The following is a 19,241-nucleotide window of genomic DNA, read 5'->3' as shown; positions in this document are numbered from 1 at the left end:
ATAAGACACTGTTGAAAGAAATCAAAGATGACATAAACAGATGGAGAGATATTCCATGTTCCTGGATAGGAAGAATCAATATTGTGAAAATGATTATACTACCAAATGCAATCTACATATTCAACATGATCCCTATCAAATTACCAATGACATTTTTCACAGAAATAGGAGAAAAAAATTTAACAACTCATATGGAAACATAAAAGACACTGAATAGCCAAAGCAGTCTTAAAAAAGAAGAATAGAGCTGGAAGAATCAACCTTCCTGATTTCAGATTATACTACAAAGCTGCAGTCATCAAGACAGTATGGTACTGGCACAAAAACAGAAACACAGACCAATGAAACAAGACAGAAATCCCAGAAATAAACCCATGCACGTATGGGTACCTTCTTTTGACAAAAGAGGCAAGAATGTACAATGGGGCAAAGACAGCCTCTTCAATAACTGGTGCTGGGAAAACTGGACAGCTACATGTAAAAGAATGCAATTAGAACACTTCCTAACACCATACACAAAGATAAAGTCAAAATGGATTAAAGACCTAAATGCAAGACCAGAAACCAAAAAACTATTAGAGGAAAACATAGGCAGAACACTCGATGACATAAATCAAAGCAAGATCCTCTATGACCCACCTTCTAGAGTAACAGAAATAAAAACAACAGTAAACAAGTGGGACCTGATTAAACTTAAAAGTTTCTGCACAGCAAAGGAAACTATAGGCAAGGTGAAAAGATAGCCCTCAGAGTGGGAGAAAATAATAGCAAATGAGACAACTGACAAAGGATTAATTTCCAAAATATATAAGCAGCTCATACAACTCAATACCAGAAAAACAAATAACCCAATCAAAAAGTGGGAAAGAGACCTAAACAGACATTTCTCCAAAGAAGACATACAGATGGCTAACAAACATATGAAAAGATGCTCAATATTGCTCATTATGAGAGAAATGCAAATCAATACTATGACAAGATATCACCTCACACCGGTCAGAATGGCCATCATCAAAAAGTCTACAAACAATAAATGATGGAGAGGGTGTGCAGAAAAGGGAACACTCTTGCACTGTCCGTGGGAATGTAAATTGATACAGTCACTATGGAAGACGCTATGGAGATTCCTTAAAAAACTAGGAATAAAACCACCATATGACCCAGCAATCCCACTCTTAGGCATATACCGAGGAAGCCAAAATTTAAAAAGACACAAGTGTCCCATCGTTCACTGCAGCACTATTTACAATAGAACACGGAAACAACCTAGATGCCCATCGACAGATGAATGGATAAAGAAGTTGTGGTACATATACACAATGGAATATTACTCAGCCATAAAAAGGAGTGCCTTTGAATCAGTTCTAATGGGTGGATGAACCTAGAACCTATTATACAGAGTGAAGTAAGTCAGAAAGAGAAAGATAAATATCGTATTCTAATGCATATACACAGAATCTAGAAAAATGGTACTGAAGAATTTACTTACAGGGCAGCAATGGAGAAACAGACATAGAGAATAGACTTATGGACATGGGGGGAGGGGAGGAGAGGGGGAGATGTATGGAGAGAGTAACATGGACACTTATATTACCATATGCAAAATAGATAGCCAACGGGAAATTGCAGTATGGCTAAAACACTCAAACAGGGGCTCTGTATCAACCTAGAGGGGTGAGACGGGGAGGGAGATGGGAGGAAGTTCAAAAGGAGGGGATACGTGGATACCTATGGCTGAATCTGGTTGAGGTTTGAGAGAAAACAACATAATTCTGTAAAGCAATTATCCTTCAATTAAAAAATAAATAAAAAGAAACAAATAAAAAGAATGAAGAAGCTGAGACAAAGCTGAGACAAAGCAGAAACAACGCCCAATTGTGACTGTCTTGTGGTGAAACTAAAGTCTGAGGCTGTAAAGAGCATTATTTCATAGGAACCCGGAATGTTAGGTCCATAAATCAAGATAAATTGGAAGTGGTCAAACAGGAGATGGCAAGAGTGAACATCTACATTTTAGCAATCAGTGAATTAAAATAGACAGGAATGAGTGAATTTAATTCAGATGACCATTGTATCTTCTACTTTGGGCAAGAATCCCTTACAAGAAATGGAATAGCCCTTGTAGTCAACCAGAGAGTCTGAAATGCAGAACTTGGGTGCAATCTCAAAAATGACAGAATGATCTCTGTTCGTTTCCAAGGCAAATCATTCAACATCACAGTAATCCAAGTCTTTTCCCCAAGCACTAATGCCAAAGAAGCTGAAGTTGAAGGGTTCTATGATAACCTACAAGACCTTCCAGAACTAACACCCAAAAGAGATGTCCTTTTCATCACAAGGGACTAGAATGCAAAAGTAGGAAGTCAAAAGATGGTCAATACTGAAATCACATTGATTATATTGTTTGCAGCCGAAGACGGAGAAGCTCTAGAGAGTCAGCAAAAACAAAACCAGGAGCTGACCATGGCTCACATCATGAACTACTTATTTCAAAATTCAGACTTAAATTGAATAAAATATGGAAAACCACTGGACCATTCAGGTATGACCTAAATCAAATTCCTTATCATTATACAGTGGAAATGACAAAAAAAATTCAAGGAATTACGTTTAATAGAGTGCTTCAAGAACTATGGACAGAGGTTCATAACATTGTACAGGAGTCAGTGATCATCCTCAAGAAAAAGAAACACAAAAAGGCAAAATGGTCATCCGAGAAGGCCTTACAAATAACTGAGAAGAGAAGAGAAGTGAAAGGCAAAGGAAAGATATACGTGTCTGAATGCAGAATTCCAGAGAATAGCAAGGAGAGATAAGAAAACCTTCCTCAGTAGTCAATGTAAAGAAATAGAGGAAAACAATAGAATGGGAAAGACTAGAGATCTCTTCAAGAAAATTAGAGATAAAGGGGATATTTCATGCAACGATGGGCACAATAAAGACAGAAATGGTATGGACCTAACAGAAGTAGAAGAGATTAACAAGAGTGGCAAGAATACACAGAAGAACTGTAAAAAAAAGATCTTCATGACCCAAATAACCACGATGGTGTGATCACTCACCATTCAGTCTGCTATCATCCCGGTACATGAAGGAGTCAAGTGAAGTCCAGTGATGGGGACAACAATGAACAATTATTAAATGCTTACTCTAGGCTGAGTGCCATTTTAAGCACTTTAAACATATTAGGTCACTTAATCCTCATAGAGGCCCATGAATTAGGCATTATGAACAGTCATTACATCAATGAAGAAAGTCAAGCACAGAGATGTCAAATTTGTCAGAGTCAATAGTGACACAACCGGCATTCGAACTCAGGCAGCCTGATGCCAGTCTGAGCCCCAAGCCACCGACCATGACCTTTGAGATGCAGAGCACCCCCATGGGGAGCACCTAACTTCTCCAGGGAGTCATCAAGGACTTTGCAAAAGAGGTGACCTCCAGACTGGGTGCTGAGAAGTTCTATACGGGCAGAATGAAGCAAACACACATACCAAGAAGAAAATGAATGAGCGAGTCTTGTTCAGGGAACAGAAAGAAGTTTAACACAGCTGCTCATGAGGCTAATGGTTAAGTCTGGAAAAGGCAGCTGAACATATGGCTGTGGAGGGAGGAGAATGGCTGATTAAAACTGCCTTTTTCTGGGTTTTCTGTAAACTGTACTTTGATTCAGTTCCTTTGGGGGTGGGCTGAGGGGACAGGCTGGAATGAGGAAGAAAGCAAAGATGAGGTTCACAGTAGAAGGGAAGTAGACGAGGAGAGGCTCAATCACAGTGCATACAATATGAATGGGGACAACAGGGCATGGTCAGTTAATATTTAACAGGAGGAACTGATGGAATTTAGGGACCAAAATGGGGGATATGGGGGTATGATGAAGAGCCTTTCCAACCCAACCCCAAGGTTTCTGTCTTAGTTAACATGGGTGAGGAGCCACTCTTTAAGACGACGGGGAGAATAGGGATGGGACAAAGTGTGGGGTTGGGATAGGGGAAGAGTAGATAAGGAATTCTATCTGGGGCAATCTGAATGAAGGCAATGGCAACCCACCCCAGTATTCTTGCCTGGAGATTCCCAGGGACAGAGGGCTGGTGGCTTGCAACCCACAAGGTGGCAAAGAGTCAGACACAACTGAGCACACGTGCACACCCACGGAAAGAATCATGAATGGCTAGTAAGATGGATGTTGATCGTTCAAGCAAATGGGAAGAAATACAACAGAATGGCCAGCATCTCTACAACGGAAGTAGACAAATGTCATTATCATGTAGACCAGTGTTTCATCAAGAAAATGTCTACGATGATGGAAATGTTCTATTATCTGCCTTGTCCAAGATGACAGCCAGTAGCTACATGTGGCTATGGAGCACTTAAAATGTGGCCAGTGCAGCTAAGGAACTAGATTTGTAATTTTGTTGGGTTTTAAACCATTTACACTTAAATAGCCACAAGTGGCTAGTAGCTACTGTATTAAATAGTGCACGTCAGGACAACAGAAGCAGCTCTGTAATAATAAAAACACCAAAGCTGCTCAGAGGCTGCTGATATTGGAAGGGACCTTAGAGTTCATCTGGTATATTATTTTCTCATTTTACAAATAAGAAAACTAAGGCCCCAAGGGGAGATGTGACTTGCACAGAATCACTGCAGCCAGAGAGTGGTAAAGCAGACGAGAGCCACAGCCTTCAGTATCTGACCCACTGCCCTCTCCATTCCACAGGCTGCTTCTGTTATGCAAAAATAGCTGCAATTTTGCTCAATTCTGGTGTGTGGAATCGAAGAAGCTGGCGGGCAAAGCCAAGTGAAGATCACGGACTCCCCCTGCTGAGCGAGACATCCCAAACATCACTTGCTAAGTAGCTACAGCAGATATTTCACCACAAATAACAGAACCCACTCTAGTTAGTTTTAACAGGAAAGGAACTTTGTAAGGAAGGATCAGCAGCTTGCACAACCTCTGAGAGAGGGTCTGGAAGCCAGGCTTGGGGCTGGGCAGTCAGGCACTGTTGACAAATCCCACCACCACTGCTCTGATGGGGACTCTGCTGTGCCTGCCACTGGGCTCAGGCGAACGGCTCCTCCCAGACACCTGCTGGACAGCACTGCCGCCCGGCTCACCAGAACGCATTCCACATGCCCCTCCCTTTATGTGTCATTCCCAGCAGAAGCTAAGCAGAACAATAAAAACAAGTATCACATATGAACAAATACATATGGAATCTAGAAGAATGATACTGAAGAACCTAGTGGAGAACCGACCTGTGGACACAGCAGAGGAAGGTGAGGGTGGGACGAATTGAGAAAGTAGCACTGACCGTATATACACTACCATGTGTGAAATAGGTAGTGGGAAGTTGCTAAATAACACAGGGAACCCAGCCTGGCACTCTGTGATGACTTAGAGGGGTGGGATGGGGGAGGCGAGGGAGACTCTGGAGGGAAGGTGTGTGTGTGTGCGTGTGTGCGTGTGTGTGTGTATATATATATATATATAATTATGACTGATTTCCAATGTTGTATGGTAGAAACCAACATAAAACTGTAAAGCAATTTTCCACCAATTAAAAAATAAGTAAAATTAAAATAAATAGAGGGGAGAAGGAATCTGATACTTTTATTGGAAAGGAAAGCAAGTTTCTGGCTTCTATCCAGTGCAGAAATCTGACAAGTCAGAACAATCCCCAGGAATCAGGAAAAGAGTTAAAAAAAAAAAAAAAAACAGCAACAAAAACCCCCCCACCACCGCTTACCAAATGTCCTGTTGAATAAATATTCTGCCTTCACCGGTGTGGACCATAGATCTTACAGTCCATCCTGCTCAGCAGCATCCTTGACCCAGAGCTTTGTGCACTTAAAATTATGTGGCGATGTTGCAGATTTTTTCAATTAATTCACCAGGGGCTCTTTTCAACTTCTTTAAAGGATACATGTATTCACTGGAAAATCTATATTGATAAAGGCTATGTATGGTGGGAAGTGAATTATGCATTTCAACTCTTGGAGGATAAAGAGTTTCTTTTTTAATCTAGATTTTCTAAATTACAACTCGATATAGCACAGCCATGAAGATGAATAATTCTGCAAAGTTTTTCCTCAGAAGTGGTAGGGGTAGGAAGGAAGCGAGAGTGGATCTGAGAAATCGTCTAAGAACTGAAAAGTATTGTAATGCGGGGCACAGTCATCAAGGCTCTTCTACCCTAAAATTCTCCAAAGGAAAGGACCACAGATCCTTCCAGGTGTTCGAGTCTGGGGAAAGAGAAACACTGTCTTTGACAGGAGTCGTGATGGGGGAAGCCAGGAAGCGGCTGCGTTCTCAACAAAAACTGAGAATATACCAACAGAGAATATGAGGGAAGAATATCCCGACTCATTGTGCAGCAGCTTTCATGTGCAAACCAGATGGTGTTCTCCTTCCGGCTGCCCAGAGCGGGGATCGGTGCTCTAGACGGAGGTCTCCTGTCATGAGGGTGGCTGACATCCAAGAGCAGCAGCCCTGAGACAGGAGCTGAGGGCTAAGACCCGGGCCTTCAGAGACCCCACAGGGAGGGTGCTCAAGTGACAAGATGGCTATGCGTGCCCACGAGAAAGCTGCAAACCCCATCCCAGTGGGCCTTCCAGAGCCAGCCCACTCTCTCCAAAGGCGTACTGCCGGGTTCCACCACCATCCCACTGCCTCCAGTTTCTCGGCCATGTGTATCATGATGCCTTTACAACACACCAAGCAAACAAAAGCACAAAGAAATTAAAGGATCGTCTGGGGCTATTGTTACTCAGCACAGGGTGGCTTTCACAGAAGCTGGCTGTCAAAGAGACTTTTCTTGGGTCACTAAGCTCCAGCTTGCAGGGGGACAGCATGGTAACGGCTAATGTCACTAAATTCCTAGCTCAGCCTGTCACAGATCCATCCTGTTACTCCCCTACTTAAAACCCTCCTGTGGCACCAACTGCATCAAAAACAGAACCCATTCTTCTTCACAGCCTGGCTGTCACCTCTTCCTCCAGACTCATCTTGGACTCCTGGCTCCTTGCTCCACACTCTCCTGCCCCACGAGCTTCCCCCTCCTTCCATTTCTCAGTGGGCTCCTTCTGGTCTCAGGGCCCTGGTGCCTGGAGCAGGCTGGCCTCAGATCTCCCCCACTGCCTCCTTCAGCTCACCCACCTCTCACCGGTGTCACCTACTGCCTCCAAGAGGCCCTTCCTGCCCACGCCATCGAAGGGGGCTCCCCGCCTTGCCCTTCCATCGCATCACGGGCAATGCCGTGCTCATTTACTCTCTGGCTTCACCCACTGCAATGCAGGCAAGGGAGGGCAGAGACCTTGTCTAGCCCATCACTGCTTTCATCCCAGTTTCTGAAATAGTGCTTAGACCACTTAATTGGTTGCATAAATAAATGGATTAAATGAAAAGGAGATAGTAACTAAATTCTGTTCCATTTTTGAAAAATAAGATTATTCAAACTTTTTTTTTCTTTTAATTCATGGTGTCAAATGCTCAGCCCCTTCCCTACGCTCTGCATCCCTGGGTTACAGACAAGGGACACTGGTTTCAGCCCTATCACCAAGCAAATGAACTTTGTTCCCATTTAAAAAAGAGTAAAGCAATGAACTGGCAATCCCTGCATTATTTAAAAACTGAGATAATTGATGTGTAACATGTTAAAAAAAAAAAGACAATAGGTCCAAGATGGAGACACGTGCTAAGAACGGAGGAAGCAGCATTTGAGACGGAGTTGAAAGGAGCGGACTTGAATATGGGGGCCAGGTGGGCACTTCACACACGGGGAACACATGAGCCAGGAAAAGCAGCCAGGAGTGGGAAGAAAGATGGAAAATAGCACGAGGACCCATTTGGCAGTGACACGAAAGATTAAAGGTGAGATGAGATGGAAAAGGGCTTCCCCAGTGGCTCAGACGGTAAAAGAATCCACCTGCATTGCAAGAGACCTGGGTTCAATCCCTAGGCTTGGAAGATCTCCTGGAGGCGGCCATGGAACAAACGAACCTGAAGACCTACTGCTGTGGGCCCCGGACAGGGTGGATTAGTCTGGTTTTGACCCAGGAAAAGAGAATCACTGACTACTTCTGAGTAGGGAGAGACAGCGTCAGAGAAGTTGTCAAAAACTCAGAAAGGGTTAGTGAGTGACCCCAAGGTGGGAAGGGGGCCAGGACTCAAACCTGTTACCCTGATTCCAGAGGTGAAGTGGGGGTGGGGGAAGGAAAAAACTAAGCCCTACTAAGTCCTCACTGTTTCCAGGCATGGAGCTGACTGTGTGGCATATATTATATACCCCACTACAACTCTGTGAGGTAAGAAGCCCAAAGTACAGACAAAGGTGAATATCCCTTCTCCAGAAGCAGAAAGGAAAATGTGATGTGAGAGATGGCAAGGGATCAGATTCAACCAGACTCTTGAGAGTCCCTTGGACTGCAAGGAGATCAAACCAGTCCATCCTAAAGGAAATCAGTCCTGTGTATCCATTGGAAGGACTGATGCTGAAGCTGAAACTCCAATACTATGGCCACCTGATGCGAAGAACTGACTCATTGGGAAAGATCCTGATGCTGGGAAAGATTGAAGGTGGGAGGAGAAGAGGACGACAGAGGATGAGATGGGTGGATGGCGTCACCGACGAGATGGACATGAGTTTGAGTAAGCTCTGGGAGTTGGTGATGGACAGGGAAGCTTGGTGTGCTGCAGTCCATGGGGTCGCAAAGAGTCAGACACGACTGAGCGACTGAACTGACTAGTCATCTGACTACTAGGCTTCTTAAAGATGCGAGGCAGGCATCACATGACCCAAAACATAATTTCAAATGATGGTGAGCAGACTTCTTTATCAACTCTTTGACTGCTACTGTTAAACTACAGCAAGTGTGGCGGTGGACTTCAGGGTGCTCAAAATAAAGGAGCTTACAGACTACCCTATGATTCATGAAGCTCAAAACATCAATGTTTTCAGCCCAAACAACACTTCTGTTCTGCTGTGGGGCTGGTTTTGTGACTGGGTCAGGTAGAGGTTGTCACCAAGAGAAAACCCAAACCAGTTTTGCTCATTTCAGAATTCAGTGAACCATTCATTGACACATCACTGAAGTGTGCTGCCCTCTGACAAGTGGGCCCCAGGATCAACCTCCAGGGGAAAAGGACACTACAGAAGTGAGCGGCTGGCCCATTTTGCTGGAACAAAATCATGCTTCAAAAGCGCACAGCGGAGCTGTTTCATAGAAACATTAGAGCTTGTACAGGACTGAATCTGCACTATGTTGAAGGATCTCTAGGCAGAATCTGCTTGCTTATGTAAAGGAATTTATCTTCCAATGACTGTGTCAGCTCCGGAGAGCTTCTCGAGCAGCGTCAGGGCCATGCCTGAGGCCCACTGCCTTTTTCTATTTGCCTAACGTGTACCCCTGGCATCTCCGCCACACTTGGCATTTCTGATGGTCCTGACAGGATATCAAAACAGTCTCCTAAGCAGAAGAAACTAACACAACATTGTAAAGCAACCATCCTCCAATAAAAACACACTCAATGAAAAAAAAATCCTCCTAAGGACAAAAGTAGTGGTTCTGAAGTGCTCACACGTGCACTTTAGAACAAAAAGGGAAAGTGATGGTAAAGAAAACATATTTTGCCTTTTTTTTTGCCTGTATCTCACAGCTTGTGGGATCTTTAGTCCCCCAAACAGGGACTGAACCTGGGCCCACAGCAGTGAAAGCATCAAATCATAACCACTGGATCACCGGGGAAGTCCCAGTATTTAAGTTAGACTCTTATTTGAAATATGTATTAAAATGGATTAAATAGCTAAATAATACAGAAAGCAAGAAGAAAACACGGTGAACATTTTTCTGCTTTTTACATGCACAAGCATAGGAGTAATTGTTTAAAAAACAAAACCCCTGACAAATTTCATCTTTCAGACAATATGTAAGAAGGATGTTTTGAGATTTTCCTTTAAAAGTCATGAGAGCATCTTGTGTCACTTAAAATGATTCCCCGATCTGAGGTACTTAGAAGGGGGGAGGTGGGTAGATACAAAGCAAATACAGTATATCTTTCATAAAAGGGGTGGGGCTGGCTACAGTTATGGGTAAAATGAAACAGCAAGAATCAAACCAAACATCACTAATCAATTCTACTTTCTTGCCAAAACTTAACTAAGCTAAATTTAAACAAGTCATCCTGTTACCTATTTAAAATCAAAGAGCAACTTTCTTCTGTGTTTCTTTTCCTAGATTGGCCACTTTTCCCCTTTTTCTTTGGTAGCATCACATTAAGAACCCTAGCTAATGCTCTTCTGAGAATATTCTTCGGTGATTTGTGACTACTGTTTCCAGGAAGTCTTCCCTTTGGTTTCTATAAGATGCAGAAGGATTGAGTGCACAGAATTTTCCCACAGTCATCATAAAATGCCAACACCAGAAATGCTCACATTTCATTAACTGTGACAGCTCCTTCCTGTCCCACAGCCCAGTGAAACACGCCAACAACTTAAAAGGAAACATATCCTTCCCTGCAGTTGCCTAGGTTGAGATCACAGATAGGGCTCTTGGCTTTGTGGAAATTGATGTCATTCCAGAGAAGCTGACATTGCTTCCATCAACGTAAAAGATGAAGCTGATTAATTTCAGGCATGCTGCAGTTTCTTTCCTGCCAAACCCTAAGCATTCAATACAGCCTGACAACCCAGAGTACATGTTAAGAGTTACTTGGAGTCAATAATTGCAGTTAATTAAAAAAAAAAAGTCTATGCCAATTTCTCCAACATGTCCTCTTTTTAGAAATGGAAATATATTTTCTTCTCTTGGTCATCACAGACTGAGAAGGATTCCTGGAGTATTAACCACCCCCATCCCCCTTATTCTTCTAATCCTCTAGGGATCTCTCTATTGATACATCAATCTCTCCATTGATATGCCAAGGCCCTCTGAGGTCACTAAATCACCATTCAAGGCTTCCCTTCCTCATTGCCCTGGCAATTATGTGCTGCTCCTCTCCACCCAACTGAAACCACTTTCTTAAGTCTAAAGGGCACTTAAGACCTTCTGCTGGCTAAATGTTCCTCCAATTAAAAAGGAAAAACAAAATCCCCCTGCAAACCACCCTCTCCACCAGCTGCCTGGTCTTTCTGTCCTCCCCATCACAGCTTAACCTTTAAAAAGGGTTGTGGCTGCCATTCCCCCACCTCCTGCTTTCATCTCTTCAACCCAGCTTCCACACTGACATGCTGATGAAACAGTTCTCACTAAAGGGCCCAAGTCCCCAAGTTCTAAGTCCCCAGCAGGTCTGCGATCTGCACCCCACCCTCACCTGCAACATGGGAGCAGAAAGGATCCACTTTCTAAAGACAGCTGGAAATAAAGGGGTAACACCCCCCACACCATCCTGGAATTCCTAGGAGATGGAGAAATGACTATTTCCCTCAACCAGCTCCCCCACCCACACCCTGTCCCACCCCATCCCCAAGCTGGGAGGAGGCCAGAGGAAGTCCAGGGAAACAGCAAATGAGCCAAGATGGCGGTGGTCAGGCTCTCTCACCCCCAAGGCCTCTCGCTCCACGTTTTGTAAATACACGGTCACGTGATGGCTGAGATCACTTAGAGCACCGCGCATGTCTCTCACGATGTACCCGCTCGGCCATGGACCACTTTTGCTCTGTAAACGTGTATAAGCCCCATCTGAGAAGGCCCTTTTGCTGCCATACCACCATTAAAGAATAAACTTGTCTGCAGTTCCTACCACCCCTTGAGTTTTCTTCCGGCTTCCCAGCTCAAGCCTTGCCACCCTGGGTTCTGTGAACGTGAGATACAGCAAGACAGGAAGAGATTTAGAATCCTTAGGCTCTTGGCTTAGTGGGGAGTGCTGACACGTGCTGGGAGGTGGCTGAGGTGATGAAGAGACTTCATCCAGAGACTGGGCAGGCCTCCCAGAAGGAGAGACTGACCTCTTACTCGCCAAGTGGATAACCACAGGCGTGTTGGTTTGTTCTGCCCAGGCCAGAGGAAAGGAAAGGAAAACTGCAGGAAGACGGCAGGGCAGAAAGAAGCCCCAGTTCTGCTTGGTTCTCAGAATAACGGATTAAGGTGACTCATTGAGCATCTTACTAGCACTCACACAAAAGGGCCTTCTGCCAAAATCAGGGGATCCCAACGCCAATTACATTAGAGTCACTTAACCACTCCCTCTGCCTCCTCCCCTAACACGGGAGATATGGTTGGCGCCCAGAAAAAGGACGGAGAGGAGGGGTCCCAGAAGCGGACCACCCCTCCTCCTCACTTCGGGTTGCTCAAACCACAAGGCTGGCAAGCAATGAGCTGAGGGAAAGCTTTAAATCAAATGTCTCCCTTTCTCACCATGGTATTCCCAGAAATAACCAAGTGGCACGTGGTAGGCTTAATAATTATTCGTTAAATAAACAGCTTCTTGTAATCCTCACCCTCCAGTCCTTTCTGCTTCATTTCATGCATTTACTCCTTCAGTCACCCCTACACAAATTGAAGGGTCGATTCTCTATATAACTGAATTATGAAAAGGGGATTAAGATGTGTTCCCAGCCCTCAAGAAAGTTACCGAGTACAAACTTGCAGGCACCACAGCACTCGTGTGAACAGTAGTATGGGAGTAACGCGGAGCACCAAAGACATTGACTCAAAAGATCCAGTCTACCCCCTGAAGTTCGTTCAGGCAGCTTTTATGATGGGTTTAGATACAGAATTCTCATGCCTGCCTTTCCTGACCACTGACCCTTTATCCCTCCTGCTAAAACACATTTACCCTTGATGTATCATGGGTAAGAGTTTACACACAACCTTCCGTGTATGAGAGCCTGGAGAAAGCCAGGATAATCCATATTCCCCAGGCCAAGGAATTTCACTGTGCAATTTCACTGCACAGCCTTGGATAAGGACGTAGAGAAAGGACAAGGTAGCCATGGCCCCTCTTGGACACCACCATATGCAATCTAGCACAGAGGAAATGCTGCTGTTTTAGGATCCAGGTGATGCCAAAGATGTATATTTCTCCTCAGAGAGCATCTTACCCACAAGGAGATGGCCGTGCCTCGCAGAGAACTGAACCACTGTTAACATCTACCCAGAAATAATCACGTGTGATTTACAAGACTGTTTATTAGTGGACTCTAAGAATTAATTAGCATTTAGAGCCAAACAGTTGCAGAAAGGAAATCACTCTACATGATTCCTGGTTTCCTTGTAATCTTCAGCTTATAGTCCTTCCGCAACCATTATTGCTTTCCACATATATTTTTGATAGGTACATTTAATGATCATTTCCCAGCATTATTAGAATAATAAATACATGCTCAGTATAATGAAAATCTAGAAAGTATGCATATTCTTAGCAACTCTGTTAATATTCTGGTATGTTTCCACTTAGCCTCTGTTTAATAACTATTTGGAATTAACACACCCCATAAGTCAACTCAGCTAACAAATCACCAATATACTAGGATATAAACTGCTATGTGTAATCTCTTTGAATTATGAACAAAGTTGGTGTCTTAATGACTGTAGAAGAACCAGCTGCTGTTTGGTCACATCCTACTCTTGGCAACCCCATGGACTGTAGCCCGCCAGGCTCCTCTGGCCATGGAATTCTCCAAACACGAAAACTAGAGTGAGTTGCCATTTCCTCCTCCACGAGGTCTTCCTGACCCAGGGACTGAATCCACATCTCCTGCATTGGTGGGTGAGTTATTTACCACTGAGCCACCTGGGAAGCTCAAAAGAACCAGTAGATTCCATTTTTAAAAAGCTTAAATTCAGTGAAGGGAAGACTGGTCAAGACGGTTGTTTAATGTATGAATGCAGGCTGGCTCTCTTCACTTTTCTATTTGTCTTTGCAGCAGCGCAATAGTTAGGTAACTACCGTTTCAGATATAAATCCCTTTGATTGTTTAAAGAGGCTGGCTACTCTTGTGTGACTGGGAGGCATGCACACACACACACACAAATAACAGTGCTGGCAGTGTTTTCCTGACAACTACACAGTTGCCATTATTCACCAAGATATTTAACAAGGGCTTTATTTTCATCTCAGGATTCCATAATAGACAGGCTATGCCAATGATATCTAAAATTAAAATTATTGGCTTACCTAACCAAGAAATCATGTAGTCCAACGTCAAAATGCCTGTGGAAGGAAGACAAAGAGAAGCATATCAATAGGAGATAGTCACAGCAGTGGTGGAGTTGACGAAATAGCCATCATTTACATTCGCAGCATGGGGAACACACGGGTTACTCCATGATAGTGATTCTTGCCAGGGTATGTCCTCTGGGGCAGCCATGGCCTCAGGCTCTGGGAACTTGCTGAAAATGCAAATTCTCAGCCCACCCCCACACACCAACTGTGAAGTTCTGGGGATGAGGCCCAGCAATCAGATTTACCGAGCCTGCCAGGTGATTCTAATGCAGTTGCTCACTGCTCTACCATAGCAAAACGGTCAGGACAGGGCTAACCTCCTCCTCTTAAGAGTCCAGAAGAGTGGATTTCACCACTTTTCAAAAAAAAAAAAAAAAAAAGGAGTTCTTTTATAATACTAGCTGTCTCATTTACTCAAAAATTAATAAAGTTATGGTTTAAAAACAGCAAACCCCCCTGGCCAAAGGGAAGACAGGGGTGGGGAATGGTCAATTCTAGGCCTCCATCTCCGCCCAGCCCGAGTCCCTGGAGCTTCTTCATAGGACAGCACCACCCGGCCCCATCCGGGTCTGCTCTAGCAGGGAAGGGAGAACGTGTGTCCATGCTGGCCACTGTGCTTGGGCCTCACACCGGCATCCAGCAGGCCCGGGGACTGTCCCCCTAGCATCCGGGTCTGCCCTAGCCCTGACCCTAAAACATCTCAGCTCACCCCTCTGACATATAATACTAAATACAATTTCTTGTGGGATACCTTTAAATGACAAGATGCTTTCCAGCATCTGTTTACAGACCAAAGACACGGGGTAGGTGAGGAGAGAGAAACAAAGCCAAAATATCAGATACTTCAGTTACTGTGTGACTCACCGGAAATATTTCTATAATTCAGAGAAAATCAAAGTCAAGATACCTAAATTCCATTTACTCATAAGTCTCTGAACAGAGCTCTAGAGGGAGATATACCTGCAGGGAGAGCTGATTTGTTTCAGCTGATTTTATACTGACCTGGATGAGATCAATTCCTATAATTATATTTAACATAGATTTAACAACAATAACAAACAGAAATGCTCCCTCCTCTCAACCAAAACCAAGGCTACGTTGTTCAGCCACGTAGGTAAAATCTTGACATGATGGACAGTGATTGTAAATTTGCCAGAACTGCGAGGTAGTAGTGTGTATGCATTAAAACAAAGATTTTGGTTTTTCAATTATACCACCTACAGAAAGCAATGGACTGTGCTGCAGGAAGCAGAGAATAGAACAGACACAGAAGGAATCCCAGAGACCCCCAGAACAGAGCTGGGAGAGGGGAGAAGCCCCCGAAGGAATAATGAAAAACCTAATAATATTCATAGGAATTATCATTTATCTAGAAGGTGGCAACTACTGTGTTCATTGCTCACAGACACATGTGGTTGTCAGGGAGGTAGGTACTGGCGTCTCTATTTCTGGTGAAGGAACTACAGTTCAGAGGCTAAGTAACTGGTGCAAAGCTCACAGCTAGGAGAGGATGAAGCTGAGAGTCAAACTGAGCCCTAAAAGCCTGGAGTCACTTGCTCCTCCCACTAAAATCACGGGCTCTCGCTGCCTCTCATGATTACTAATTGAAAAGGGCTGTTGATTTGAAGTAACTGCTCCCTTTCCACCTCCACCTGATTTCAGTTTCTCCCAACGTGGCTGCCCTACCCCAAGTAAGCCCACCTGCCTTGCTCCCTTTAGCTCTGCAGGCACTGTCTACCTGCTCGGGTCTTAGAGTCAGCCAGGCTCTGGAAAGTTATGTCAATGCTCCAGACTCCAGCTTCCCCACTGGGGAGAACAGAGGTCCTTTATCACAGGGATGGAGAAGGGAGTGGCAACCCAATCCAATATTCTTGCCCGGAGAATCCCATGGACAGAGGAGTCTGGCAGGCTACAATCCATGGGGTCGCAGAGTCGGACACGTCTGAGCAACTAACACTTACTCATAGGGAGGTTATGAGAATTCAGTGATAAAACAGATACAGGGCTGAGCACAGTGCCTGATGCATCAAGAGTACTCAATGAATAGTACTCTCCTTCCCTCCAATTTTTTAGAGTTGTTTTAATGGAAGCCCCATTCCCAATAACTCGGCAGGAGAAGTCAAATTAAAAATGGACATAAAAGGAAATGGCAACCCCCTCCAGTACTCTTGCCTGGAGAATCACATGGACAGAGGAGCCTGGCAGGCTACAGTCCATGAGGTTGCAAAGAGCTGGACATGACTGAAGCGACTTAGCATGCAGGCATAAGCAGCACTCTGTGCATTCCCTCTTTTAATCTTTACAACCACACTGCAAAAGAGGTCCCTATTTTGTAAAACTGCCTGTCCTTATCCCCAGCCACCTAGCTGGCAAACTGCTGAGTCGAGACCTAGCTTAAAGCACCAGATGCCAAAGTGCGTGTTTTTCCCTTCATGTATCCAGCCACTGACTCATTTAACAAATATTTACCTTCTGCCTACAGTGTGCCAGGTGGTGGAAATTTAGTAATGCACGGCACGTAACCTTGCTTCAAGGAGAGCGGAGCCTCGTGAAGAGGTGGCAGAGTCAACAATGATTCAATACAGTGTGATCGACATCAAACACCGCCTCCCTCGGCGGATGGCAAACTCTGTAAGGGCAAGAACCCAAGGCAGCCACAAAGCAGATTCTCAACAAATAACTGTTGGTGAATCGGAGACAAGCTGGCACCTGGGACCCTTTACTGCAGTGCTTGCACCTGGACAAACGTCTCCTTGAGCAACAGGATACAAAGATGCTATAACGGATTTAAAATAAATGTGTGCATGGCCAGTTGGGACCGATTATGAAAAAGATAGAAAAAGGCCAAAACCCAATTGTCCCTTCTGAGGTGCCTGGAGCAAAAGGAGGGTCCTGTGCATGATCCCCTGCACAGAGCATCACAGGGGGCTGGGCAGACCATCCAAGCCACTCCTCCAGCCCGAACCATGGATCCACCCCAACGCTCACTCCATTTAAGGGACCAGCTGGCCCCTCCTTGGGAGTAAGCAAGCGAACCTGTTACTTGTTTTCCTTCCATCATGATGCAGCAGGAGTCGAAACAACACCCTTTCCGAATTTCTAATCTGGCTTCTTCAATTTCTATTCATTAGAGTCCAAGAATCCGGGTGGGTAACAAATCAACCTGTGACTGACATGCTGTAATAAGGCACCAACGCCTCTGTCTCTGCCCTGGCTCTTAGTACATGACACTGCAGATAGCAGATGCTCAAAAGTAATTACTTAACACACCAAGTATAACCTGTAAATACGTAAAATAAATACCCACGGATAGAAGTGGGGCTTCTCTCCTGAAATAAGATACCTACCAAACTGTAGTACAATTATTCTGATCTCCTTTGGAGAAAGTAATCTCTCACAGCTACCTCCTCACAATAAACCAAGACTTCTTTATGAGGGTACGTAAGAAGCAGTGATCCTGCGCATATTATTCTTGATTCTTTCTGGAAAGTAAAAACAGGAAATCTTCTGTGTGTGTGATGTGGACATTCTTGTTGTCTGAACTCCAATCAACAGCAGGAGCAGCTTGAGAGAGGAAAGGGAACTGTGGAGCAAGCTACAATATCCTAGCAAGGCGGGAGTTCCTCATTACAAGGTGAGTTCAAGGATGGACTCAGAGGGTGTGCAGAGGAGACTGAACCATCAGATAGAAAACCGGAATGAATGAACTTAAAGCTGCTACCTAGCCTCAGGCTTTTGACTCCTTGTTTCAGTCACTTTCAGGAAGCATCTCTAAGTATTCAGTCACATCCATAGCAGCAGCTCATGTCTGATAACCATCAGCTAATTAGACTGAGCTTGGGCTAATGCCTCCAGGAGGCAGTGATCAAGACCATCCCCAAGAAAAATCCAAAAAGGTAAAATCGTTGTCTGAGGAGGCCTTACAAATAGCTGTGAAAAGAAGAGAAGTGAAAGGCAAAGGAGAAAAGGAAAGATGTACTCATTTGAAAGCAGACTTTCAAAGAATAGCAAGGAGAGATAAGAAAGCCTTCCTCAGTGATCAAGGAAAAGAAATAGAGGAAAATAATAGAATGGGAAAGACTAGAGACTTCTTCAAGAAAATTAGAGATACCAAGGGAACATTTCATGCAAAGATGGGCTCGATAAAGGACAGAAATGGTATGGACCTGACAGAAGATATTAAGAAGAGGTGGCAAGAATACACAGAAGAACTGTACAAAAAGGTCCTCATGACCCAGATAACCATGATGGTGTGATCACTCACCTAGAGCCAGACATCCTGGAATTTGAAGTCACATAGGCCTTAGAAAGCATCACTATGAACAAAGCTAGTGGAGGTGATGGAATTCCAGTTGAGCTATTTCAAATCCTGAAAGATGATGCTGTGAAAGTGCTGCACTCAATATGCCAGCAAATTTGGAAAACTCAGCAGTGGCCACAGGACTGGAAAAGGTCAATTTTCATTCCAATCCCAAAGAAAGGCAATGCCAAAGAGTGCTCAAACTACCACAGAACTGCACTCATCTCACACACTAGTAAAGTAATGCTCAAAATTCTCCAAGCCAGGCTTCAACAGTACGTGAACCATGAACTTCCAGATGTTCAAGCTGGATTTAGAAAAGGCAGAGGAACCGGAGATCAAATTGCCAACATCCACTGGATCATCGAAAAAGCAAGAGAGTTCCAGAAAAACATCTATTTCTGCTTTATTGACTATGCCAAAGCCTTTGACTGTGTGGATCACAACAAACTGTGGAAAATTCTTAAAGACACGGGAATACCAAACCATATGACCTGACTTTTGAGAAATCTGTATGTGGGTCAGGAAGCAACAGTTAGAAATGGACATGGAACAACAGACTGTTTGAAATCAGGAAAGGGTACATCAAGGCTGTATATTGTCACCCTGCTTATTTAACTTATATGCAGAGTACATCATGAGAAACACTGGGCTGGAAGAAACACAAGCTGGAATCAAGATTGCCGGGAGAAATATCAATAACCTCAGATATGCAGATGACACCACCCTTATGGCAGAAAGTGAAGAACTAAAGAGCCTCTTGATGAAAGTGAAAGA

General features: G+C 44.2%; 1 protein-coding gene across 5 annotated transcripts in view; it reads right to left on the bottom strand.

Annotated features, from left to right (window-relative positions):
- The window catches only part of HHAT (hedgehog acyltransferase), a 365,640-nt gene that overhangs the window by 174,936 nt on the left and 171,463 nt on the right, over window positions 1–19,241 (bottom strand). For all 5 annotated transcript variants that reach the window (XR_011467202.1, XM_070384727.1, XM_070384728.1 and 2 more), the window contains one exon: window positions 14,117–14,152. Coding sequence is in view for 4 of the 5 variants with exons in the window: in XM_070384727.1 (XP_070240828.1) it covers window positions 14,117–14,152 (36 nt within the window). In the remaining variant the exon portion in view is untranslated. The remainder of the gene's footprint in view (window positions 1–14,116; window positions 14,153–19,241) is intronic.

The sequence above is a fragment of the Bos mutus genome, chromosome 16 (genome assembly GCF_027580195.1).
Source record: "Bos mutus isolate GX-2022 chromosome 16, NWIPB_WYAK_1.1, whole genome shotgun sequence".
Taxonomy (NCBI): domain Eukaryota; kingdom Metazoa; phylum Chordata; class Mammalia; order Artiodactyla; family Bovidae; genus Bos; species Bos mutus.
The sequence above is the reverse complement of the archived record's forward strand: the minus strand, read 5'-3'. Positions and strand labels throughout refer to the sequence as shown.